The 27,061-nt window shown below is 40.7% G+C and overlaps 1 protein-coding gene and 1 long non-coding RNA gene across 10 annotated transcripts in view; one reads left to right on the top strand and one right to left on the bottom strand.

Annotated features, from left to right (window-relative positions):
• Positions 1-897: 897 nt before the first annotated feature.
• mag (myelin associated glycoprotein) overlaps positions 898-27,061 on the bottom strand; it is a 35,898-nt gene continuing 9,734 nt past the window's right edge. For 2 of the 7 annotated variants that reach the window (XM_061776123.1, XM_061776122.1), the window contains 12 exons: positions 22,470-22,566; positions 19,806-19,906; positions 19,575-19,638; positions 18,220-18,588; positions 17,753-18,049; positions 16,486-16,743; positions 14,225-14,485; positions 10,660-10,968; positions 9,354-9,453; positions 6,128-6,224; positions 5,854-5,907; positions 898-4,333 (listed from right to left, as the gene is read on the bottom strand). In XM_061776123.1, coding sequence (XP_061632107.1) covers positions 4,181-4,333; positions 5,854-5,907; positions 6,128-6,224; positions 9,354-9,453; positions 10,660-10,968; positions 14,225-14,485; positions 16,486-16,743; positions 17,753-18,049; positions 18,220-18,588; positions 19,575-19,620 — 1,944 coding nt within the window. In that variant the 5' untranslated portion in view covers positions 19,621-19,638; positions 19,806-19,906; positions 22,470-22,566 and the 3' untranslated portion in view covers positions 898-4,180. Of the gene's footprint in view, positions 4,334-5,853; positions 5,908-6,092; positions 6,225-9,353; positions 9,454-10,659; positions 10,969-14,224; positions 14,486-16,485; positions 16,744-17,752; positions 18,050-18,219; positions 18,589-19,574; positions 19,639-19,805; positions 19,907-22,255; positions 22,445-22,469; positions 22,567-27,061 lie in introns of those variants that run through there. The other 5 variants (XM_061776124.1, XM_061776126.1, XM_061776125.1 and 2 more) reach the window with 5 other exon arrangements.
• LOC133479327 (uncharacterized) lies at positions 22,495-26,263 on the top strand. 3 transcript variants are annotated; one of them, XR_009788911.1, is made up of 4 exons: positions 22,495-22,634; positions 24,748-24,824; positions 25,124-25,253; positions 25,806-26,263. It is a non-coding gene; the product is annotated as an uncharacterized LOC133479327 (long non-coding RNA). The 3 variants fall into 3 exon arrangements; XR_009788910.1 differs by lacking the exon at positions 25,806-26,263 and having other exon boundaries at positions 25,124-25,397; XR_009788912.1 differs by lacking the exons at positions 22,495-22,634; positions 25,806-26,263 and adding an exon at positions 24,019-24,643 and having other exon boundaries at positions 25,124-25,397.

Raw genomic sequence — 27,061 nt, 5'->3', positions numbered from 1 at the left:
TTATCTGTTCATAGGCACGGTGCGCGACCGGTTAGAGCGTCAGCCTCACAGTTCTGAGGACCGGGGTTCAATCCCCGGCCCCGCCTGTGTGGAATGTGCATGTTCTCCCCGTGCCTGCGTGGGTTTTCTCCGGGCACTCCGGTTTCCTCCCACATCCCAAAAACATGCATGCTAGGTTGATTGACAACTCTAAATTGCCCGTAGGTGTGAATGTGAGTGCGGATGGTTGTTTGTTTGTGTGCCCTGCGATTGGCTGGCACCCAGTTGAGGGTGTACCCCGCCTCCTGCCCGATGATAGCTGGGATAGGCTCCAGCACGCCCACGACCCTAGTGAGGAGAAGCGGCTCAGAAAATGGATGGATGGATGGATATGTGTTCATAACTTTTAGGATAAGTAGTATTACAATATTATGTGTTGGAAAATATGTTCCATTTTTTACTTGATTCTCCTAATTTTTTAACTTTTTTTCTCAAATTTTGATTTGGCAGTTAATTTTCCTAAAAATCTGTACATTTTTATATTTTATATGTGGTATTTTCATTACAAAAACTTCTAACTTTCTCATCAGATAGTGACTTCTTGAAAATTAGCCTTTTTCTCCTAAAATTGTGACTTTAGTCATGTAACGTACTACAATTGTCTTGCCATTTTAATTTGATCAAAAGTTTTAATGAGATGTTTTTTTCTTTTCGCCATTTAGCTCAGAAAAAAAAATACTTTGAGAATAAATATTAGGTGAGTTTTTTTTTTCTACAAATTTTATTTTCCATGGGGCACCAATTCTCCTTTGTGATATTTCTTATAATATTGATGCCTCACTGTATTAAGCATAAAATAAAACATAAAAATGTAGTGGGTTTTTTTTGTGCTTGAATGGAAGAAAAGTACTAAATGACTAATGGGGTATTCCTTTAATGGTTGACAGACCAGAAATACACAACATGTATTATGTTTGAAATGATCCAAAACATCACCACCAACAGTAATGTTGAACTTTTGGTGCAATTTTTGGAACTTCCTTGTATTGTTTGTTCTAGCATCCCTCTTTTCATCAATATACATATGCATTAATATGTTATTGACATCATGGTTATTAAATTAGACTATTAGCTTAGCAACGATACAGTGTATTATTTCAAAAATCTGATGCAACATTGTGAGAACATCCCCACAAAAAAGCCACAAATGTTCCCGAAAAAGCAACCGTGAAATGTCCCAGCACAATTTGAACACACATACACGCACAGGCATACATACACACACAGTCAAAACGAGATAACGTTCTCCAAGTGTGTTTTGTTGCGTTTTTTCCAATCAATCAGAGAGCTGTGCATTAGAGACAGTGTGGTGGAATACAAAAACAAATGCAACCCCAAAACCCATCAAATACTGAGTTTGTTACATTTCTAAATGTTTTTAATGACTCTTAAAGGAGACGGCAACCATTTTGATTACTGTACACGTTAAATACGATATAAAATACTGACATAAGGTTCCGTCTATCTCTCACCGGAAAAAAAAGGACAGAGAATTTATGGAAATCCGAAAAGGAAATTCACCTTGTTTTCCCTGTGTAAGTGAAATATAAAGTGTGACCATTTTGAACTTCCGTAGGGGAGAAATTCTTCTCATTTGCCATAAAGGACAACAAAAAAAAGCACAGTTTTACCCTTTCCCTCATGCTTTGACTGGCAGCAGACACAGTGACAAGGACGCAAAAACGGACACAAAAAAAATGTTGACTCAAGTGGTGCGACAACTGTAGAGACGAGGGGTGTAACGGTACGGGATTTTTTTTCGGTACGGAACATAATGCGCAAGGTCCAGGAAGTGCAACTTTCTCACATTTTAGCCACAAGTCGACTCGGTAAACAAACACAGTGCAGCTCAGCCTCGGGCCCCTTAACAAATATTTCGTACATTACAACTTGAAAATAATGACTTTATTCTTTTAACTTTAGGACTTCCTATCAGTTTTTACTGGATGAGGAAAAATATTAAAATGAAAAATACTAAAAGAATCAAATCAGAAAATAAATCTGTATTTTCAAAAAGCATAGTTTTATGAGAAAAGTTGTACTTTTCCAAGAACAAATTGGTAACAATTGTTAAACACATTTTTTTATTCTTTTCATATTATTTACACTATTGACAGCTCTCGTAAGATTCTGACTTCAAAAATACAACTTTCTTCTCTGACCTTTACGACTTTTCGGCAGTTTTTAATTGGATGAGAAAAATGTCGTAATACTACGAAAATCAAATTTGAAGGTTCAACGTAAAAAGCTATAGTTTGGTGAATTTGACAAATTTGTAATATTTGTTAAAAATCAACATTTTAAAAAAAATAAAAATTCTTAGGACGTTTACATTACTATTGACAACTCTCGGAAGATTGTGACTTGAAAAATAAAACTTTTGGTCTCATGAAATTCAGACTATTCCATATGTATGCGACTTCTTGTCATTTCTATCGGAATAGAAACAGCTTGTAATACTACGAGAATAAAATTTGAATAAAGAAAAAAGTGCATAATTTTGTGGGAAATATAACAAATTTGTAATGTTTGAAGAAAAAAAAAATCAATGTTTAACAAATATTTTATATTTACAGTACATTACTATTGACAACTCTTGGAAGATTGTGATTTGAAAATATGACCTCCTTATTGTAAAATTGCAAATTCGATCCGCCAACTTTCCTACTTCTTGTCATTTTCATTGGATGAGAAAAAAGTAATAATACAAAGGCTATAATGTTTGAGAGGGGGAAAAAAAATACATTTCCTTAGCATAGCTGCCTTGTGTTCTAGCCAAACGTTGAATCAGTGTTCAAACACAGTGCAGCTCAGCCTCTGGCTCGTGGGCATCCCAGCTAACAACATGTTTTTATTGCTGGTACATCAAACTTCAGTCACCCAGCCTCACTGATTTCCCAGTAGCTCAGGATCTGCTGAGAGAATGCCAAGTCCTACGATAAGTGCTCTGCTGAGCTACTAGTGCTCAACTCCATAACGTCCAATAAAACTACACCTAGTGCAAGTATCATTATAGCAAAACAAGGTCGAGGAGTAGCTGAACATGCCACACAAGAGTGAGGAAGAGTGAAAGAAAACAGAAGCTACGCTAACTGCTAAGGAATACCTGAAAAACAAACAGAAAATCAGTGTTCATGTTTTATTTTCCTAAAAAGAAAAGATTTCTTTAAAAAAAAAAAAAAAAAAAGTTTTTTTTAAATATGTATTTGTATTTTATTACACACAGTATCTGAGGATTTACTTGAGAATTTACAGCTAGCTCATTGACATTTTTATTATGGTCAAAATCTGTTCTTGTTCACTCAAAAGAAGAAGAAATCAGTTTTCTGTCTGCATTTTGTTCACTTACTGTATCCAATGTGATCCAAACCACAACCTTAAAACCAAGGTACGCACCCAAACATGATTTTTGGCGTACTGTTACACTCCTAGTTCAAACTGTCACTGTTGCACTTTCCAAAGAAGAAAATAATTAATCTAAGTTATAAATGATGTTCTTTTATACATGATTTTGTTTTAGAATCTTTCATTTATAAGTGAATTTACCACTAGCATAAAAAAATTCATTAAATGTGTTTACACAAAAGAAGAAATCAGTTATGTTTTATTCCCTTACTGTAGCCCAACGTGAACCGAACCGTCAAGGGGGTCCTTGGTTTTATGATCGAGGTCTGTTCTTCCAGCGGCGATGTAATCCAAATTTGAACGTAAAATGGAACGCACTGTAGTCTATCACTAACCTACACGAATGCAGTAAGAAAGTCATAAAGTATATTTTGTATGAAAAACACTTGTAGGCCATAAATATAAAACGATCAACAGAAAATCAGTCATTCCTGCACTAATTTAAAGTGTGTAACCTCAAAAACTTGTATGTTGGGACCGAGGACCCCCTGTATTGTGATTTTTGGCATACCGTTACACCCGAGTAGAGACAAAAACGTGGGTAAAAACAACTAGCAATGAATCCCAATACATTTTTCCAGTGGGTCTTGCTCCGTGGAGAAATGTTTAGCACTCACGCGTGAAAATCTGACCAAAAGAAAGAAAGAAAAAGAAAAAAAGAGGGGGTGGGGGGGGGGGGGTTGCGTTGGTTGCAACTGCGTCTCGCACGGCCGAGGCATCAGGGAAGGATTGCGCTTCATTTGGCCTTGATTTCGGCGTAGCTGCTGCCATCGTCCCCCCTCCCTGAGAGCCCCTCCCTGGGCCCACTCAACTCCAGGGCGGCGTAGTTCAGCTCTTGCCTCTCCATGCCTGCCAGAGAGCCTGCAGGTTGGAAATCCCCGTCTTCTCCCTGTGCCACAAAAAGGATTGGGTTGCGTTTGAGTGGGTATTTTGACAACTTGTTTCTTCTGAAATGATGACTTTATTCTTGTGACCTTGCGACTTCGTGTCAGATAAGATAACTATGGTACTGCAATAATCAAATCTGAATATTTAAAGGGGAAAAAAAGCATGTATAACTGTGTTTGTCTCTATCTAAAATTACAACCTTTTTCTCATAACTTTATAATTATTCTTATAATTTCAATTTGATGAGAAAAATGTAATCTTCAGATTTTTATTCTTGTAGTATTTAAAGAAAACTAGCCGCTTCGGGAGGGGGGAAAATTTTTTATTTTCAAGATCACATTTTTGTAATTGTTAAAAATCATCATCCAACTTTTTATGAACCAGCGACCCTCCGGTTGCGAGACGCAATCTTAGCCTCAGCACCACACCGCCCACAAATATTTGTTTTATTGGATTACAAAAATGGTGTACTGCCACGATAATAATGTTTTTTTGGGTGATGACAAAAAATTTAACTCTGCGAGACTAAAATCTGAATATTTAAAGAAAAAAGCTATATTTCTGCTGGGGAAAAAAAATGTACAGTAATTTGCCAAGAACAAATGTGTAATATTTGTTTACAATAATTCATTTTAACAAACATTTTAATGATACTTTTAATACTATTGATAACTATTGATAAGATTGTGACTCAAAAAATGTAACTTTATTCTCATAAAACAATGACTTTGTTCTTGTAACTTGACGACTCATCATTTTTGTTGGATGAGAAAAATGTTCTAATACCACGAGAGCAAAATCTGAATATTTCAAGAAAAAAACACCAGTTTAGTGGGGAAATTTTAAAATTACATTTTCCAAGAACAAATTTGTATTATTTATATAAAAATGTTCGAACAAATATTTTTGACAACTCTCGTAAACTGGTGTGACATGAAAAATACGACTTCTCGTAAAATTACTACTTTATTCTCCTAACTTAAAGACCTCGTAATTATTTATTTATTTTTTACTACAAGGATAAAATCTAAATATTTTAAGAGGGGGGGGAAATCATTTTCCCCAAAAACATTTTTGTAATTATCCTAACATTTTATCATTTTAATTGGTTGATAAAAATGCTTTAATACTATGAGAATAAAATCTGAAATTTAAAGACAAAAATCCAGTTTCACAATAAAGTATTTAATTTCCCCAAAACAAATGTATAGAATTTGTTACAAAATCTATATGAAACAAATATTTAGATTTTTGTGTTTTGTGTGTGTGTCTACCAAATGACTACAGTGTATTCCTACTGAGTCACCTAAATAGCGTGTAACATACACACAAAAAAAGTGAGTGGTTACTGGTGGGACAAGGAGATTTGTGACGTGTTAGGTGGGCAAGTGTGGAGGTTAGCGATGAGGCAGCCATGCAGACGACACTTTGGCATAGAAAAAAATAAAGAAATAAGTGGAGTACAGAATACAGAAGCGGATATGCCAGGGTGTGCGGATCGCTGAGTCTAAGGAACCTTACCGTGCTCTCCTCTAGTATGGAGTTAAACTTTGAGCCCAACAGCTCTGTCTTAAGCTGTGCAGGAGTTAAGGGAGAGAAGAAACAGACAGAAGAAGGGGGGAAAAAAAACACGCAGAGAAGCGATGAAAGCAAGAGAAAAACAGTGTGTTTCCAAAGGTTTCATGGTTGGGGTGAGGTCTCGTCACGTGTCAAGGGTTGGGGACGACGACGACGACGACTAATTTGACTTAACATCTTACTTAGCGTCATCGTGACAGTCATCGGCATGTCTCACCACTTTCTTCCTCAGATTTTGTTTGTCCTTCTTGACTGCGCTGTAGTACAAAGCGGGGTTCTCCAGGACCACGTCCTGCCTAGGAAAGCCATTCTCTCTGGGAGGGAGGGGGATGAGGGTGGGAGGCGGAGTCACATGATCAGACTCTGACCTCGACGCTAAAACGCAGGGCGACACGCAAAGCTTGGCCATCCATTTTAAAACGACAAGCGCCGTCTGGCTATGCTGCGTGATTGTTCAGTGACGTGGTTATGGCATGAGTTTAGTTGCAGAGGGGAAGCGCTCAGGGGTGATTTGTAAACTTGTAAGCTTGGCCGTCTAAAGGAAGCAACTTAGTGTATTAAGCAATGAGTGAGTAAAGGATATAAAAGCAATGTGAGAGCAGTGAATCATGCCTGCAGAACACTTTATAGTGTAGGGGTGTAACAGTACACAAAAAAAAAAAAAAAAAAAAATCACAGTTCGGTACATACCTTAGTTTTAAGGTCACAGTTCGGTTCACATTGCGTATGGCACCAAACGCAAAACTGCTTTTCTTTTCGTATGAACAGGGACAGATTTAATGATGTTTAAAGTGAAACAAAAACAACAATATTAAAGATTTTCTTTTTACGAAATTGCAACATAAATAATTTGTCCTTTTTTTTTTAGGAAACTAAATATTTTTTTTCCTGCTGGACTGATGTCACTGTTTGCAAGATGTCATTTCAAACAATACCTAATGGACATGCAAATCTTCCTAATCTAATATTTCCAAAACTACAAACAAACTCCTTCCTCTTCAGTTCCAGTTTGTGAAATGCCAAGGTGTCCCAATAATTGTGTCCATATATTGTACAGTATAAGGGCTTTAACAGTACGGCAAAAATCAGAGGTGAGTACGTGCCATGGTTTTCAGCTCAAAATTTGGTGCGCATTGGGTACAGTAAGAGAACGAAATACAAAGCTGATCCGCAAAGGTTGCGAGGCAACTGGACTCTCTTGTTTGTTGAAGACGTTTCACCTTTAATCCCAAATGCTTTTGCAGTTCAACATTTGTGCAGAGTCCCCCTATTTATGTCTCTGGTGGGTGTGTACTCGGGGGGTGGTCATAACAGGGTCGTTCTTGTTGCCATGTGAACAACCATCTTGCCTACCTACCGGTTGTTCACCTGTCAGGTGGCAAAAAAGCTCGTCAGTGGCCATTCTTCCAGTGGAATGAGACAATCTTTGTGGGTGAGATAGTAGGACATTGTTGTAACCTGACGATACGTGATGGCGCAAACCAGAAGGTCATTCTAATTTGACATAGATGGCTTCTTTCACGCCGGCACGGTGATGACTGGTTTGCACATCTGCCCACAGTTCTGGGGACCGGGCTTCAAATCCCGGCCCCGCCTGTGTGGAGTTTGCATGTTCTCCCCGTGCCTGAGTGGGTTTTCACCGGGCACTCCGGTTTCCTCCCACATCTCAAAAACATGCATGGTAGGTTGACTGGAGACTCTAAATTGCCCGTAGGTGTGAATGTGACTGCGACTGGTTGTTTGTTTTTATGTGCCCTGCGATTGGCTGGAAGACCGGTTCAGGGTGTACCCCGCCTCCCGCCCGAAGATAGCTGGGATAGGCTCCAGCAGCCCGCGATCCTAGTGAGGAGAAGCATTAAAAGAAAATAGATGGATGGATGGATGGATGGCTTCTTTCACACCTCTTTCAATCCAGCAGTTCTCCCATACTTTGGACATTGTTTTCCTCAAAGTAACGTCCCTTCTTTTTGAGATTTAAATGAACTATTGAATCTGGACCCGAAGAAACCGCTCTCATGTTGTGCCATGCATTTGTGTAATTGTAGCTGGGTCCCTCCAATGTAGAGCTCATTGCAATTCCTCAATACACTGCACTTCGTAAACAACATTGCTGAGTTTGATTCTCAGGATTTTGTCCTTGGGGTGAAACAGCTTATGTCTTTCACTACTCAAACTCAGCAGTGGTGGTCTTTCTTCCCATGGCAGATTTGACAAAGGCCCAGTTAGGATACCCACAGTTAGTAAGAGCCTTCCTGATATGCGTCTGCTACTTCTGTCTTCTGTTGTCGGTGGTAGGGATCTTGGCTGCTCTGTCATTGAGAATTTAGAACTGAAGAAGCCTTTTGGTTTACAGGTTAAACGTCTTCAACACACAAGAAATTCCAGTTGCCTCGATTCAACCTTTGCGGATTTACATGACGTGGATGGCTGAGAATCTACACAGACAAAATGCAAAACTGCTTTTCGTTAGTGTAACGATGGACCGATTTAAACTAATTTAGAATTAAACATAAAACGCTGGAAACTGCTACCAGTAACTTCTCCAATAAATGAAAGATTCTCAAATAAACAAAATAATGTATACAGTGAAAATTATTATTACTTTATTTTAAATAATCAATTGTTGGTCTTACATGGAAACTTTTCAAGTATTTTCTGGGACTTGTAGTGTTTGTTTTTACTACGTAGTTGCTAATTCACAGATGGTAGCTGGATACTTTCTGCTGTAACATTCCAGTCTAGTTTCCAGATGGACTACTGTTAAAGTGTACTTTTTGTGTTGATTCACAACTTTACTAGCTTTAGCGCTTACCATGCCTTCTCTGTCCTCCTGACCAGATGCTTGTAATAAATGTCATTTATCTGTTGTTGAAGACTAGGATCACTAGCTTGGAACCGCGCCTCCACACCTTAGAAGGAAAGACTTTAGTTGTCGTAGCTAGCCGTAGCTGGTACGTAACAAGTTAGCTTAGCACTTCCTGAGCTACTGGGAGACAAGGGAGGCTGAGTGATGCGTTATTAGGACTTCCACATAGTTTCTAGCCAGGACACGCCTTGCTCCAATATTACTGGCTCAAGGATATGCGCCGCTGCACTATGATTGGCTGTTGTACTGCCAAAACCACACTGCCTAGCCCTCTGTTTTCAGAGTAGCCATGTGGCTGTTACACTTCCTGCCCTTTATCTACTACAGTATGGACATGTACCGTTACACCCCTTTGTATAGAGTTAGTCCAGCTTGCGCAACTTCTACACCAGGAAGCAGACATACAAGGATTTGATACTCACGCCCATACCAATCCTGCTTTCACTCAAGACGCGTCAGTGTGTTTTTGAATGGATGACGAGGCTTAAGTGTTTCCTCGGATATTATTGAGGAAAAAAAAAAAAAAAAAAGGCGACCTCCACCTTGCATCTGCAGTCATTTGTCCTCTGGTACTCACTTCTTGTTGTTGTGGCCCACGTATCTCACTGCCGCGATGATGAAGGCAATGACCGCCACACCACCGATTGTTCCCACGATGACTGCCATCAGGTACTTCTCTGGAACGTAAGGCAGCATTACAGCAAGGGCAGGATTTAACAATACGTCAGTGTCCGAGCAGTGACGTCATTACAATTGAACGTGTATGTGCGTTTTATTGAAGGGCGCTGTCATACAGGAGTTGCTGTCGGCTACAACTCGCACCCAGTCACGCCACACTAGATTGACTAACTTGAGCTGAAATGTTCCTTTTATCTTTGGAGATGTCACAGACAGAGATATCACCCTCCATTGTCAAAATTACTGTACTGCAACAGTGACTTAGTAGATTTTTCAGGTATCTGTACTTGAGCATTGGTTTTGCCTTACGTGTCATGACTCGTTACTTTTACTCTCCACATGCAAGAATTCCTCATCCATGGCCTTATTTATGAGAATTGTTGGCTCCAAGAATGATTTGTTATGAATGCGTTGCATCTTGTGCCAGCCTAAAAACCACTCGCTTCTGGCATTCAAAAATTCTCCATCTAATCTGAACAAAAACATGCCTGCACTGTAACTAGTATTTTTTCTGTCACTATTATTAGTGGTGGTCCGATCGATCGGCCAATTTCCGTGGAAAACGCCGCTCGTCTATCAATGGCTTTAATTGCCAATCACAAAAACCAATTAACCGCGGCTCATACGTTGCAGCCTGTGGAGAATGTGTGCAGTGTAGCACAAGGCTGGGTAATTAATCCAAATGTGAGCGTGCATTAAGTTGGAGTTTGCTATAAAACTAAACATAAATAATAACCCTCATTTTATGTTAAAATAGAAGACATCGTTTTAGAAATCACCAGTTTATGCTAACAGTGAATGGAAAATCCTATTGACAGGCTAGCTAATATTAGCATTCAATCACAGTGAAGGTCTACCTTCACATTCACCTTTTTTCCGCATAATCAGTGTTCTGTAAATTGACTGTCTGTTGTACTAGAGCGGCTCCAACTACCGGAGACAAATTCCTTGTGTGTTTTGGACATACTTGGCAAATAAAGATGATTCCGATTCTGATTCTGATTCTGATCACCCAGCCCGAGTGTAGCATCCCATAAAACCATAAAAAAAGAGAATGTAAAGAAAAAAAGGTTTTAGAAAGTGCCATTACTGTATGTACTATAAAGGAGTTGAATAAATAATTCTCTTTTTAGAGGTCTTTTTTTTGTAACATCTGTACTTCTACTTTTTTTTTTAGTACTTTTGGGTGGGGTTCTACTACTCACTCTCCTGCTGCAGCTCCAGGAGGACGCTTTCTCTCCCGTATATGTTGGAGATGCTGCAGTGGACGTTGACTGCGGGACCGTCGTTGCTGGCCCGCTCACCCTTCTCCCGCAGTTTGATCATACCCGTGGACGTCTGTCCATCCGTGTGTGTGTAGAAGTTGTAGCGGCCCTCCGTCTCGTTGATGGTGACGTTCAAGTCGGGCAGGTAGAATTCGATGGTGGGCTCGGGGTTTCCCGTAGCTATGCAGACGCACTGGACGCCCTCCCGCACCACCGTGCATTTGGACTCGTCCAGAAGGACGGGAGCATCTAGCAGAAACAACAGGGAAACAGACTTTTAGGAAAAATGCTTATGGTATGACGGTACATCTATTCAGACTTTTCAGTATGGTACTGGCTTCCCACACTAAACATAATGTGAGTTCTGATTTTTATTTTTTTTTAAATCACACACACAAATGTGTTGGATTATCGAACCAATTTTAATTTCTCACAAAGACAAGCAAAAACAATTATCCAAACCTATCTGGCGCTATGTGAAATAGTATTTTTTTTCAGAATGGTTACAGCAGCATACCTAGTTTCTATACAGAACCTATTAGGTAAGGGACAGGACATGTAACTGACTCAGGCTCTAGCCCCGCATCTAGGTTCAAGACCACGACTGGACCATCCTCCAACATCCCCCGGACTCACGGCTGTGGTGTCCTTGAGCGAGACACTGATACCCCGAAATGCTCCCCGGGCTTCCCTTCAGCTGCCCCCTGCTCTAGTGTGTTCCACTAACATGTGTATGTGTTCACTGTGATGGGTTAAATGCAGAGAAGAAATTTCGTGAGCATGCATGCATGTTCATGACAATAAAGGTGATTCTTCTTCTTCTTCTTCTTCTACATAGGCTGTACATCAGCTGGTGTGCACACTGCAAAGAGTACCAGATTCCAGTGTGGTGCACGCAGTGCATGCACAAAAACATTTTCCAGTATATGAGCTAGAGCCACTATCGTCTGGACATTTTGCACCTGGCCTGGCCGCACAGAGAGAATGAATAAACTTTTTTTTTTTTTTTTTTAAATTAGCACAGTGGGACCCGTAAGTGCCCCAGCGTGTGAATGCAGGTCGGCCTGTGGCCCATTTGAGAGTTTGTCAGCAAAAGAAAACTTCATGCATCCATTTTCTGTACCGCTTCTTCCTTACTAGGGTTGCGGGCGTGCTGGAGCCTATCCCAGCTATCTTCAGGCGAGAGGCGAAGTACACCCTGAACTGGACGCCAGCCAATCGTAGGGCACATATAAACAAACAACCATTCGCAGTCACATTCACAACTACGGGCAATTTAGAGTCTTCAATCAACCTACCACACATGTTTTTGCGATGTGGGAAGAAACCAGAGTACCTGGAAAAAACCCACGCAGCCACGAGGAGAACATGCAAACTCCACAGAAGGCAGGGCCGGGATTGAACCCCGGTCCTCCGAACCGTGAGGCAGATGTGCTAACCAGTCGCTCACCATGCTGCCAGTTTTGAATTAATTAAAGTAAATAGTTAAAATAACCAAAATATGACTAATGTTTGATGTGTAGGTATGTAGGTCGTCCACCATGCTGCCTGTTTTGAATTATTTATTTATTCATTCATTCATTCATTCATCTTCCATTCCACTTCTCTTCACTAGGGTTGCGGGCGTGCTGGAGCCTATCCCAGCTATCTTCAGGCGAGAGGCGGGGTACACCCTGAACTGGACGCCAGCCAATCCCAGGGCACATACAAACAAACAACCATTCACACCGATGGACAATTTAGAGTCTTCAATACCCTGCATGTTTTTGGGATGTGGGAGGAAACCGGAGTACCCGGCGAAAACCCAGGCAGGCACAAGGAGAACATGCAAAGTCCACAGAGGCGGGGCCGGGATTTGAACCCCGGTCCTCAAAACATTGAGGCAAGATGTGCTAACCAGTCTCCACCATGCTGCCTGTTTTGTATTAATTAAGTAATTAAGTAAGTAAGTAAATGGTTAAAATCACCAAAATATGACTAATGTTTGATGTGCAGGTATATATGGTTGAGGATTAAGGAAGAGAAAAATGAAATTTACTGAGGACTTGTCGGACTTCTAAAACTTCCTAGAATGAACAAATGAATCTCACAGCCTTTCAACCGTACATTCCAAAACAGCTTTGATTTTTGGACAGTAGAACTTGAAAAATCCTCTTTGTTTTCTCCCTCCAGTGCTATGACAGACCAGGGTCACCAACCTTTTTGTAGTAGTGATGATAGAAAAGTATACATCACTTAAACAATTAGGGCTGCGCGATTCGGGCAAAAATATTAATCACTATTATTTTTGATTGATATTAAAATCAAGATTAATAGAAATGGTTATTCATTGATTTCAAAACTTCAGTATTTATTATTGCACTACAGTACCAAAACTCAACCTAACTAGGTAAGTATAACTTACAAGAACAACCAGAAATAAATTAGTAACAGTATAAAATTGAAATAATAATAATAATAATGAATTAACTATACACCTGGGCCGCACCAATATTAGGCTATTGAGCCACAAGTCACACGCTTGCTAACCCTGCTAAACATGTTGGAACAGGAAGGGTCCATCCCCAAACTGTTCCCACAGTTGGAAATATCCAAAATGTCACCCCCTGAGCTCCAGTGAAAGGAACTCTGAATGCTCAAGCATACCGAGAGATTTTGGACAGTCAGAAAGTTTGGAGATTACACCTTCCTGTTCCAGCATGTCTGTGCACGAGTGCACAAAGCAAGGTCCATAAAGACATGGATGAGAGAATTTGGTATGGATGAACTTGACTGGCCTGCACAGAGTCCTGCCCTCAACCCGATAGAACACCTTTGGGCAGATTTCGAGTAGACAGGGAGCCAGCCCTTCTCGTCCAACATCAGTGTGTGACCTCACCCAAAACACCTGTTTCCAAATATGCACCTGGAAAAATGGGCAAAAATACCCATGAACTCATTCCTAAACCTTGTTGACAGCCTTCCCACAAGAGTTGAAGCTGTTACAGCTGCAAAGGGCAGCATCATATTAAGAAAAGAAAGAAAATATTTAAGCTGTTTAATATACAGTATTTTGCATGATTTTGTATTCTATTTTATGTATTTTTTGTTCATTTCAGAATCTTTCATTTATTCAAAGATTTTCTGTAATAGCATTTATTTTCATATTGGACTTGGCAAACAAAACATTTAGGTGAATTATGATGTTTTATTTTATTGTATATATAATTTGTTAATAATTTTTCATCCATTGTACAATTTGCTTGAAGGAAAAGATTGAATCGTGAAGATTTTTGTTTCATTTTAAATGTCATTGAATCTGTTCCGGACACAAAATAAGCAGTGTACACCTTACTGTACGGCATGTAAGCTGAATCATGACCTTTTGGCATACTTTTATACCTCTTTTTTTTCTCCAATAATTTTTATTTGTATATCACTTTTCAAACTTCAAAAACAACTACACAAAGTGCTTCCCAGAACAGGTAATAGGGGGGGAAAAACAACATTGGGTTGTCCTACTCACACTCCACGGTGATGTTCAGGGAGCTGCTGGCCCGGCCGTGCTCGTTCTCGGCCAGGCAGCGGTACTGGCCGTCGCCCTGCGGCGTGATGCTCTCAATCTCCAGCACGGACAGCTCATCAGCAGTGATTGTGCCCACCAGCTCGCCGTCCTTCAGCCAGGTGAGGGTGGGCGGCGGGCTGCCCTGAGTGCTGCAGTGCAGCATCAGCGAGGCGCCCTCGAGCACGGTCAGGGTGTCGTTGACGACGGGCTCGCGGGGAGGGTCTGAAACATAAGGTTGAACTCTCACGTAAGGTTGTGGGTCAATTTGAGCCTAGTAAAACAAAAAAAGTTTATCAGTCAGTGGTTCAATTGTACCGTGGCATGAAAAAGAATTGGCCCCCTTTTCAAATTCTAATATTTTTGCATAGTTTCCCCACTTTATTGTTTAAGATCATCAAACAAATGTAAATATCAGACAACTTTAACCCGAGTGAACTTAAAATGCTGTTTTTAAATGCTAATTTCATTTATCAAGGGAAAAGAAATATTCAGTCCTGTGTGAAAAAAATAATTTCCCCCCTGTTAAATCATGGATTCATTGTGGCTAATCACAATTTTTGGTTAATTTTCACTAATCACACCCAAGCCTGATTACCTCCAGACCTGTTCAATCCAGAAATCACTAAACAGAACCTGTCTGACAAAATCAAGTCGGACAAAAGATCTAAAAAACATCCAAAGAACTGCAGCCCTGCCTTGCCTCAGTTAAGGTCAGTCAGTGTTCATGACACAACAATAAGGAAGAGACTGGGCAAAAATGGCATCCATGGCAGAGTTCCAAGGCCACAACCACTGCTGACCAAAAAGAACATAAAGTTGAATAGTTTTTTTCCCTTAATAAATGAAATCCCCATTTAAAAACAGCATTTTAAGTTCACTTGGGTTACATTTGTCTGATATTTAAATTAGTTTGATGATTTAAGAAGGGGGCCAATACTTTTTTACGGCACTGTAAATTTATCAATATCACTCAAAAAACAAACATTTATAAACATGTTTTTAAAAAACTATTTAGTCTTTCCAATGCACATTTAAAAAGTATGCAACATGCATAGCCCTCTGTGAGCGGTAATGCACCAAATATTGATTGAACTTGTTCTTTATGGCGTTTTAGATCTTTCAACAAGCCTTGGGTCAAAATGACCCAAGTTGAAAAACAAAAATGGTCAGTGGGTCAATGTAACCCAGAATAGAGGAGGTGTCTTGTGCTCTATTTATCAACATTATTATTATTATTTTTTTTTTTTTTTAAATCAATGTTAGGTACAGTCAAACTGTTAGTACATCTTTCCAATGTACAATTTAAAATAATGATTTAAACAGTCCTTGACAGCGTTAATAATAAGATAGAAATTCACTTTCTGACATTTTGGGGGTCGTTAAAAAGAAGAATCTGGTCAAATTTGCCCGAGGTTTTTTTTGTGTGTGTGTGTGTCATTCAGTGGGTCAATGTGACCTAAAATAAGAAAAGTGTCTCATGTTAACTTCACATCATGACAAAACAATTTGAATGTAAAATAAATACAAAATATCTATTTCATCTCAAATAATTAATTAAAAATAACTCAAATCTATTTAATAAGAAACTATTATGTTTGTCTTGTATTGTGTCTTTCATAAAGCAAACAAGCCTCAGGTCAAATTGACCTAAGTAAAAAATAAAAAAATAGAAGTATTAAAGCTACCGGTAAATCGAAAATACATTACATTGTGTTTTTTTTTGTTTTTTTTTACTCTATTCTTTTTCAAAATGGACATCAAGAATAACGAACAAAAAACTTTTAACATTGTTTTAACTTGGGTCAATTAGACCCCCGGCTTGTTGTACAATGATAAAAATGGGTCAAAGGGGGGGGGGGGCCCAGGAGACATCATAAACTGCATCTCATATGTAGTACACTACCTCCCACAGATCATGCTTCAATGAGGATTTCTAAGTCCCAGAGGTGAGTATCAGTGGACGCATGCAAGTGAATTGACACAGTCTCGCATGCACAATAACCTTCAAAATGGACCTATAATTGCTGTGCCTGCACCGTGGGGGTTTAGGACCCCACCCTATCCAGCTGAGAGGCAGAGTCGGGCCCAGCAGCCCACCCGAGGGCGGCCGAGTGGACGGGACACCATCCACACCGATGGGACCCAGGGTGGTCTGAGGCGCCCCAAAACCAGCCACCCGGAGGAAGTCGCAGGGGCCCAAAGCAACCCCCTCAGAGACTTACACTTGACGGCCAAGTAGAGCGACGTATTCATGGTGCCGTAGCCGTTATCGCCGACGCAGGTGTACACGCCCTCCTCCGCCGGCGTCATGTCGTCCACGGTGAGCGACAGGTTGGACGCGGTGTCCCACAGCAGCTCCTGGGCTCCGAACCTCCAGGAGATCCTGGGAGGGGGGTTGCTGTCCACCTCGCAGTGCAACGTCACAGAGCTGCCCTCCATCACCTCCGAGGAGACGTTCACCCACACTGAACGGGGAGCATCTAGTAGGATACGAAGATGGGAGGACTTGGTTTTTGCTTTTACCGAGAATTAGGTAGTAGGTCTATCCGGGTCATGACTAATCAACACACACCTCTAAAAATATTTGACACTTGCCTGTACAGTGCTACCTTGACTTACGAGTGCCACAACAGAACTCGTTTTTCAAGTTATGACCCGTCCCGTGGTCGATTTGTATTTATTTTTTTGCTTTGTGTTGTGAGCCAAATTTTGACTCACGGCTTCAGATATGCTGCCACTTAAGTGTGGGGGGACAAAATTACCCTTTCTACCATTTTCCATTCTTCAGTAATCAGCATTAAACGTGTTGGCTTGACCCAAAACACCCGTTTGTGATCAAACTGTAGAGAAACCAAGCTTTTTGTGAAAAGAAACAGTGACTGTAGTTTCTCCACGAAAGCAGACTGATTATCTCAATCTTTCAGCAAAATGAGACATTTGCATATATGAGCCTTTACTTTGGGGAAACATCATCAACATTTTAGCCTTTGTTTCTGACATTTCTTACAGACCAAACCAGTAAGTGAATCAGAATCAGTTTGTGCTTCTTCATTTTCTGTACTGTCAATTTGAAATAATGTTCTGTTTTGGGAAGAGGGAATGGAAATTGAAAAATATTGTTTTATCTCATTCATTGAAATAAAATCTTCAGATTAATCAGTAGTTAACATAATCGTTAGTTGCAGCCCAACTTCCAGCATATTTCCCTTGAAAATCATTAAGGCGGATAACTTGATATTGAGATTTGATTACTGGTTATGTGAGTATGTTTTGCTTCAAATAAGATATACCATAATTCTATATGTGGATGTAGTACAAATATAATCGTTTTTAAATACTGCCGGGGAATTTGATGCTGTTTCCTTGTTTTAGGAAATGTTGCCAAGTCATATTATACTGTTCTATTGACAGATCATTTTGCTTAAATCAAGTAGAACAGTGAATCATGAATATGGAGGGGATTACTGGAGGAGGCAGTTTTATACTTACACTTAATGTCCAGAGAGACAAGCCTCTCATAGACCAGCGTGGTGTTCGGGTAGTAAATCCGGCAGCCCAGCAGCTGGCCGTTGTGCGCCGGCCTGGGGGTGAACACCAGGGTGCGGGAGAGCACGACCGTGTTGCCCTCCTCCTGGTAGTCGGAGCTGAACTCGGGGTCAGGCAGGTAGTCCGTGTACATCCACTCGATCTCGGGGCTCATGTCTGGGCAGTTGTCGGGAGCGTAGCACGTTAACGTCAGGCTCTCGTCGCTCACGATCTCCTCCGGGACGTCGATGTTGGGTTGTTCTAATGAAAGAACTTTATTAGTCGGGGACTTTGACGGCGCAAAGATGCCTTGTGTCGTCAAATGTCTTGGACTGCACCATTTTGTCACAGCAGTAATCAATCATGGGTGGGACTAGACCCTTCCTTCCATTTCCCCTATATAATATTGATAGGTTGTGTGTAGGTCTTACCCAGAACCTTAAGCTCAGCAAAGTCCGGAAAGGTGTATATATTGGCCCCACCAAGGTCAGCGCGAAAGTAATATCTCCCCGAGTGCTCTGGGCCAAGGCTGTTGATGAGCAGCGTGCAGTTCCTCTGCTGCAGGTCGCCCAGCATCTTGGTGCGACCCTTGTAGCTCTCGTGCACCACATCCGTGCGTGTTTTGAACACCACCGGCGGGAAGAGCTGCGGGTAGGGCTGGCCGTAATACCAGATGCCGTGGACGCCGCGGTACGGCCTGATGCCCGACGGGTACATGAAGGTGCATGGGATGACCACGCAGGTGTTGGTCATGGCCGAGATGTCCCGCGGTACCCAAACGTTCCACTGGGAGCTGACGTCTAAAACAAGACGTAGGGCACAATAAGAACCAGACCAGCGAGTCTCGAGCCCTGAAATTGGCGACTTAAAGGGACAATATGACATTTTCATACTGCGAGCAATATTTGAATGTAGCCTCATTTCAGTCTCCAGCCCCACCCCCGACCCCTTACAACTCTGCCCAAAGAAAGCTCGCGAAACCTGGACAACAAAAAAGAAAGAGAAACCGATTGCATCGTCACGCTCGCCTGGCCGTACATCTCGGTCGGACGCGCAGCTCATCAACGGCCCGCTGAAATTGGCCTGGAGGAAATGACCGTTGCATCCCGGCGCCTGCGGCTGCCTCAGACTGCTCCTTGGGGTCGGCCGCGGGCGCGCAACGTTACACAAAATGTTACTGGTTAGATGTTGTTTTTGGGGGCATGTACAATCAATTAGGAATATCGGAGAGGTGATCAACTTATCCGACGACTCGGTGAGAACTGGGAATTGGTATACGCGACGGTTTTTCAAGCTCAGCCGTGCAGCCGTCGACATACAGGACGCACAGCACTGTTATACATCCTTAACCTTGTTTTAAAGGAGAGAGCTGTCCGATTCCTCTTTTGAACTTTTGTTGTTAACCAGAGTTAAATGATCCGGCCAGGAAACTGTAAGATTCTACTCTGCGACAGGCTGTGGTACATCCCTGCAAGCCTCCGTGTACGCAGTGCACGCGTGCAAATTATTGACAGACTATTTGGTCGCGCCACCTGTCAGTACATTCTCTGATTGGCTATTCTTCTCCTACCATGCCAAGTTGTAAAATAATAATTAACATTAAATTAGAGGTATTAGATGGGGCCAGAGAGGGGTGATTTTTCAAATGATCCTTTTAATTAAAAAAAAGTGTTGTTGTTGTTTTTTAAGCTGCAAACTCTCCCTTTTGACTTGAGTCAAGTCACGTGACCTCTGATAAGTACAGGACTGTATGCTTGACAGTTTTAACTTTGCAAGAGTTTCTTACCATTGACGATTAGCAGTAACGGTAAGAGCAGCTTCAAACACCACATGGTCTCCACTCCACGCCTCTGGAACACACAACATCCTGTTACTGCTGATACATGCATCATCACCAGCTGAAAAATACATCGCAAATGTTGACGGCATGAGTCACTTCCAGCGTCTCGCACTCGAGTTTCTGAAGCTTTGAGATTAAATGGAATGATACTTCACGACCCAGTACCTAATCTAATACCTTAGAACGCTGATGATTTAAAGGAAACTGATGTTTCGCAGGAAAAGCGGCTCCACTGGCGGGTGGTTGCTCACACCCAGACGGCTTGACAATCTTCTTCTCTGCAAAAATAGAGAAACTGTTGTTAAACTGTGGAATAATAATAACAAAAAATAAAAAAAAAAATCAATAAACAGGTCCTCGCACCCACTTTCCCCCCCCATCGGTCTAGTATACTGTACCTGCTTCAGGTTTGGGCTCATTTGGGAAAAATCTCAGGTAAGAGCCCTGGAACCCTGGCTGGTGCAATTTCTTGTTGATCGGTTAAATTGGTGTTTGACTTTCTGATAATCCTCTAAACCAGTGATTGTTAACTCGTGGGTCGGGACCCAAAAGTGGGTCACCGATTTATGACCGGTGCATCGCAAACAGGTAGTAAAGAATTACAGGGGATCCTTGGTTCATTACAATACCGACATACGACTTAATCCTTTTTTATAGTCATGGTTTTTCATAAAAATACAGAATTGACTCTCATTATGACTTTACTACTGCGTCAGCGTATGTTAGTAATGGACCATGACAGATTCTGAAATAACATAACGGAAAATAATATTTTAACAGGGGTGAGTGAAACACTACAGCATTAGATAAGGGACGACACTAAAAAGAAAAGATCAATGCCAAGATACAAGTGAAATTTTGTAGCCATATTTTGGGCCATTGTGGTATTTAATTTTACTCTGTTCATTTGTGTAAATCCTTTATTCATGTTTATCCTCTGTTTCTGAATAAAGTGCTTTGAAAAGTACTTGGAACTTGTACACTACTACATACTTGTAAGCACAGTGTACTTATGTTTAATAATATGACATAGAGCACTATTTGTAGGGGAGAGAGACAGGGCTCGGCCGAGCGCGAATAATGAAAAAGGGTGAAAGCATTTGAGACTCACCACTGCTCTAAGTGATCATCAAACTTTGACGCCGTGCACAGACTTCATTTCATGGTGAGGGCAAAAATAATTTCTTTATTTAGCATCACTGCTTTGTCTAGGATACAGTACCTGCTTCCGATTGTGGGCCATTTGTGCAAATTCCCAAGTAAGAGCCATAGAATTTTCAACTTCAGGGATGGGTCGTTGAGACTTTTTCATGTGTCCTGTTATGGTAAACGTTTCCACCCAATTCCTTGTCAGTCTGTCAAATTACAATCAGGGGCTCATGATTTTTTTACTTTCTGCGACTTCTTCGAAATGATCATCAAACTTGGACGCCATGCTTTGCCAGCATTAGAAAGGATACGCAAGAAATAATAATAATAAAAGCTTCACAATGTTAGCATCACCCAACAGTATAGGGTACCTGCTTCTGGTTGGGGCTCATTTGAACAAATTCCCTATTTAGAGTCCATCGAAGTATGACCCCTGTAACTGGGTGACTTTGTGTTCAATTTTGGGCGTGGGTGCTTGAAACTTTGTTGTGCATCCTGATAGAAAATGTCCACCAAATTCTGTGTTAATCGATGAAACTCGTGTAAGGGGGGCCGACGCACACAACATGACACTATCCTCGGTGGTGATAGTGAGTTAGTTTGTAATGCCTAACAGAGAAAAATCCCAGCATCAGTGGAGTCACTCATCGTCATGGCGTAAGCTCGTCCAATGAAAGCCTCTCACTGTTGATGTATCACATTAGCTTTGTGTGGATTACTGATGCTGTCTGTGCTCCACGCACAGTGGACCGGTGACGCACTATACAACAAATGTTACTCCATTTTTGTGGGAAATATAGTCCCGTATTCTAAATAGTGAGTTGAGCCAGCAAGGAAGGAGGATTTATGTGTCATGCCACGGCAGCCGGTGTGTGCAGATGGCAAGCCTGAGAGCGGATTTTGCGATGTTGAGCTCCGTGTTGAACGCAACTCAACATGGCCCAGACCATATTAGCTGTTGCTAGAAACAAAATGACTCCAGGAATGTGCTGTGACGCGCTTTTCCACGCGTACTGTAGTTCGAGAGTAGGCAATGAGCGAATGATTCCGAACGCGAATCAGGCACTAAGGAATCCTTCAAAAAGTGTTTTTTAATGTCTATGTATGTAACTTTTGCATTACAACAAAAGAACAGAGTTGTCACTTCAATAGGCAATATTCAGTAGGCAATGCATGTTATGCCCCTAACATTTTTACTGTGTTTTGAGGGACATGCGTCATTTCGGTGCCCTCATTTGAAGTGCGCCACCAACCGGGCCAGCACGGGAAATGAATAGGGCATTCTCTAAATATAAAAAATAAGTTACTGACAAATACAGCAAGATGTTAGAGGAGCTGAATGGATCAGCATTGTGTCATCTCCTCGAGTAGTGGCTTGGGTGAAAAGGACTTTTTTTTTAAAAAAAAAACAGTTGTGGATTATATCTTTAAATGTCTTTAATCCAGGTGAAAAAAAAAAAAGTGTTGATTTTTTTCACCTCAAAAAGTCCTGGCCCACACAATACCAATGTTGCGTCAAGCGCCGCCATCTGCACCGGGACAAAAGGCCGAGAGCCGGCCGAGTGAGTCCAGGCCGAGAGGCGGTGACACCCCCACCGCCGCCACCGCCACCATCATCATCAGCCTTCACAATGGCCTTATTGACGGGGCAGACAAATGAGAGCATACGCTTTCTTCGTACAAATCACTTGCCTCATACCAGCCTCAGCACCAGGCTCCTGCTCCCTCGCTCACCGGCCTCTTGTTTGGCTTCCTCGTCCAGGCTCGACCACTCAGAGATGTTTGAATTCTGGAGGGCGGAAGAACAATAGTCAGTGAGAACCCAGGTGGGCCGTCTTCAGAATCAATATAAAAAAGGTTTGTATTATATACTTTAAAAAAATAATAATTTGAATGCTTTTAAAATACAACCCCCTAGCAAATAATTCTGATGTCACTTGGTGTCACTCTTTTAAAGGACTACACAACTCAAAGGTTTGGGTAAATTGTTATTGTATTGTATTTTTATTTTATTTTCCAATGCTGTTCCCCCCCCAATGCATGGAAACCACATCATTTTATGTGGCCCGTAAAAGCAAATCATTTGCATCAACTTCCATGATTCTTTCAAAAAGCTGGACCAAAATTTCTAATCGTCATAGCGAATTATTAATAACGTTGAGATACTGCATAGTTTCAAGCCCCTTATTAGAGTAACTTGAACAATAGTTGAACAAACTAATTATCCTTGACTTCTGATTCCAAAAATTAGTTCTTCATCAATTTGTTGTGTATATGTATCACTATGATGAGGCGAGGAAACATTTAAATGGTTTCAGTCATAATGGCCCTCTGAGGGAAACCATAACCACAATTTGGCCCGTGAAAAAAAAAAATAGTTTGGCTCCCTCGTGCCATAACTAAACATCTACAATAACAAAACGTGTTCCATTTTCAATCATTCTTTTAAACACATGCTCTACCAAATGGTGGAGCAGGCATCTATGGCCCTTAGAATGGATTATTTGCTTTCTGAATGTGCTGTACTGATTGGTTGAGTGGATAGTTAAATGATTAATATAAGTAGATCAACATAACACAACATGGATGTACATAAAGTGCTTTGTTTGTTTGTTATTAATTTTGTCCAATACACTCATGTTGTTACAATTGATTCCTTCATTCGAAATTTATTACAGAATGTAGACCAGCTGATGTTGAGCCGGTGCATTGCAATTATGCGGCATCAATGACGTAACTAACGGAGGCTGACTCGTGTTCCAAAACTAGTTTTCCTTTGACTGATGACAATCCATAGAACTGTATACTGTAGTCCACTGTTATTAAAAAAAAAATCCTGCATAGTGAATAGGGAATGTGTGAATGATTCCGACGTAGTCATTGCATTCGAAATCATTCCCCACTACTTAATCACTATACAGTATATGGATTTTAAGTGGCTTTTTGAGCGAACTAAAGTATCGAGTTCACTATATAAAAATCGCAGGCAATAGTCACTCAAGCTTATGATGACTCAGTCTTACTGACATCACGGACACATATGAAGCGTAGGTGGAATGCAGAGCAGCTTATTTTTTTTTTTTTTGCAAATATGGTCATTTAGATTGCTGCATTTTAGCCTTAGCGTGGTCAATTTTTGGCCTGGTCGCTGTAACGTCACCCTTTGGCATGAAAAGACCCAATAAAGCACAAGTATTGATCTTTGATGCAGATCTATGCTGAGGAATGTTTGGAGGCGGGACACGGTCAAAGTTTCTGCCCAGTATGAATATGATGAAACAAAGGACACTTGTCTTATCGAAATAGTAACATTGAAATATTAAACAAAATAGAGGCAGAATATTCCCATTAATGAAGTGCTGAAGTAATACGATACAATGGTTTTACCTTATTAATATTATAGCAGGTCTCATAACATGACAGGGAGTGTATGTTCAAAAATGTAATCATTTTTAATACTATAATCAATGTATATTTTAAATAACACCCATTTGTAACAAATTTGGTGAGTCAACCTCATTGATTTTAAGTTTTTTTCCCCCCTTCTTTTTATTATTATTGTAAATTAACTTTGTACACAAATGAAACAACTTAATTGAGCCACTGAGAACAAGAGTGGGCCAACTCAATTTTTGTCCATTTTTAATGACAGTAAGTACAGATAAATATTGATCTAATGTAAGTTAGTTAGTTCCAATTTTGATATATAGGTGGCAGTCCATTACTGCTCTCAGCACTTTTCCTGATTCAACAGTGCAACACAGGCCTCACTCCCATTTTCAAAATGGCCACACACATGAAAACAGGGTTCACCTGGCAAAAACATCCCAGCAAATGAGGTTTAGAAACTGATGTAGACTCGGAAAGTAAGTAGTACTTGCCTTCATGAAATATTGATAGATTTGACGGATGTCTGGACTTAGTTCACTATTGCACTAAACTTTTTCTCTCTTTTTTTTTTTTCTTTCAGACAACCGAGATGTTACTGACAGGGATCCAAACAATGACAGTTAAGATGATGACAGCACCTCAGTTGTGAATAGAAGTGTGAGCAATATAATCCAAGGCCAAAATGCCAAAATTTAAACCACAATTTCTGTAAAAACGAGCATCCAGAAGAAGTAATAATTTCCATATAAATAACGGAGATATACATTTTATTGCAGCCATAAAACTCAAATAACTTTCCCGAAAAATGTCAAAAATGGAGTAAGCCCACTCTAGTTCTCAGTAGCTTAATTTAAAAATATATAAATATATTTGAACAAATATTCTGTTTAATATCTTTTAATGGGCTTCATGTACTACATTTTAATACTTAAAAACAATATTTTTTCTCTTTTCAGCATGGACCTAAAACCCATCCCTATAATCTGAATAACCAGTAGATGCAGCGTCATATCATGAAGTGATGTCATGGGCATGGACACGAGAGAGCTTGAGCATGACATCATGACATTCGACATACGAGCTAGTGTGAGTGCGCTTTACTTTCATTACAAATGACACGCATGCTATTTGTTTTTGTAATTGTGTTAGACAAAGGCAGTTGGCCGTGTTCTTCCTGGTCTTGTGGCTTCTTTTAGTTCACCTGTCACAGCTGAGCTATGGAACATGCATCGATCGTCCAAGTCAGGTCTGAGCTCAATTGTTGTTCATAGCTCGACTTCCAAGGGCATTTTGCCACTTGTGCTATCTTGACGACGAGAACCTGTGTACGATTTCTGTCGGACTAATCTGTTTGAATCTTATAAATCGAGTTTCAGTTGGTTTGAAACACAATAACTGAAGTATTGGGATGTGATACGGCAAGATTTGGTATTAAGTCGATACCAAAGCCGATATGTTTTAATAAAAAGGTGGATGCATCATTAAATTGCTAAATCTAAATGTGTTTTCATGACCTTTAAGATTTTGTGCTTTTTCCTTCAGATTATTTCGTAGTTAAAACCTCGGTCACATGTTGGTCAAAGTTAAAAGGTACAGTAAATTCAAAAATGTCTTTATCCATCCATCCATTTTGTGTAGCGCTTCTCCTCACTAGGGGCGCGGGCATCCTGGAGCCTATCCCAGCTATCTTGGGGCGAGAGGCGGGGTACACCCTGAACTGGTCGCCAGCCAATCACAGGGCACATATCAACAAACAACCATTCGCACTCACGTTCACACCTATGGACAATTGAGTCTTCAATTAACCTACAATACATGTTTTTGGGATGTGGGAGGAAACCGGAGTACCAGGAGAAAACGCATGCAGGCACGGGGGGAACATGCAAAGTCCACACAGGCGAGGCTGCATTTGAACCTCCTCAGACTGTGAGGCAGATGTGCTAACCCGAAATTTGTTCAATGACAATAAAGAAGTAACAAAACCATTTTTTGTTTTTTTTTTGCGTACAAATTATTAAATGTTGGTGCACGTTTTAGTGCTTAGACAATGGTAATGAAAATTTAAAAAAAATATATTTGTGGAAATACAACAAAGTGTAAATGACTAACCAAGCCCCTTGAAAGGTTTGCGTTCAAGAAATATTGGCCTGTATTTGACGAAAGTGCAGCAATGACAGAAGCCGAAAGTAAAATATTGAGATCACACTGACTGATATCAATACAAAAGTTGGTATCAATATTATCAATATTTGGATCAGTATGCTTACTTTTACTAAGTGGATCTGAAAACCTTGAGCGAGTGTTTCATAAATCCGCCATATTACGTCCGGAAAAGTACCAAAAACAGGAATGCCGAGTGTCTGGTTTATTACCATTCGGCATGCCGCATCCCGCCCGCACTACACGCATGTTAGCGTAAGACGCGCTGACACGCTCCGGGGCGTGGGTTGCACAGCTATGTGACCTTCCTCTTCATCTTCCTCTGTGGCTTTTGTACTCGCCATAGTCCAGATTGCTTGACACAATGGAGCCAGTACAACTCAATGGGGAAAATCCGCTTTAAAAAAATGACTGGTGCCTTTCACACAGAACCCGACGAAGTGGAATATTCCCACAAATGTGTGTGCTTTCACAGAGCTACATATCCATTCTGAAATGTCCAAGGAGACCGGAAACACTTAAACTACTGGTTGGACAGCAACCATTGCTTTTGTTACAACAGGGCAGCATAAGTGAGTGCCCCTGTCCCAGCATTACGGAGTCCCGCCTCTGTTTTAACACTGATAATACCGCCAGAAAATTGCTGGATGGACTTTGTGAATACACACTAAGTTGCACCAGTATCCTACCGATTTCATTGGGTTTTGTGTAAAAACTCTTCGGTTACAGCTCTG

This window comes from Phyllopteryx taeniolatus, chromosome 6 (genome assembly GCF_024500385.1).
Source record: "Phyllopteryx taeniolatus isolate TA_2022b chromosome 6, UOR_Ptae_1.2, whole genome shotgun sequence".
Classification (NCBI taxonomy): domain Eukaryota; kingdom Metazoa; phylum Chordata; class Actinopteri; order Syngnathiformes; family Syngnathidae; genus Phyllopteryx; species Phyllopteryx taeniolatus.
Note: the sequence above shows the minus strand (reverse complement) of the source record. Positions and strands in the feature narration are given on the sequence as shown.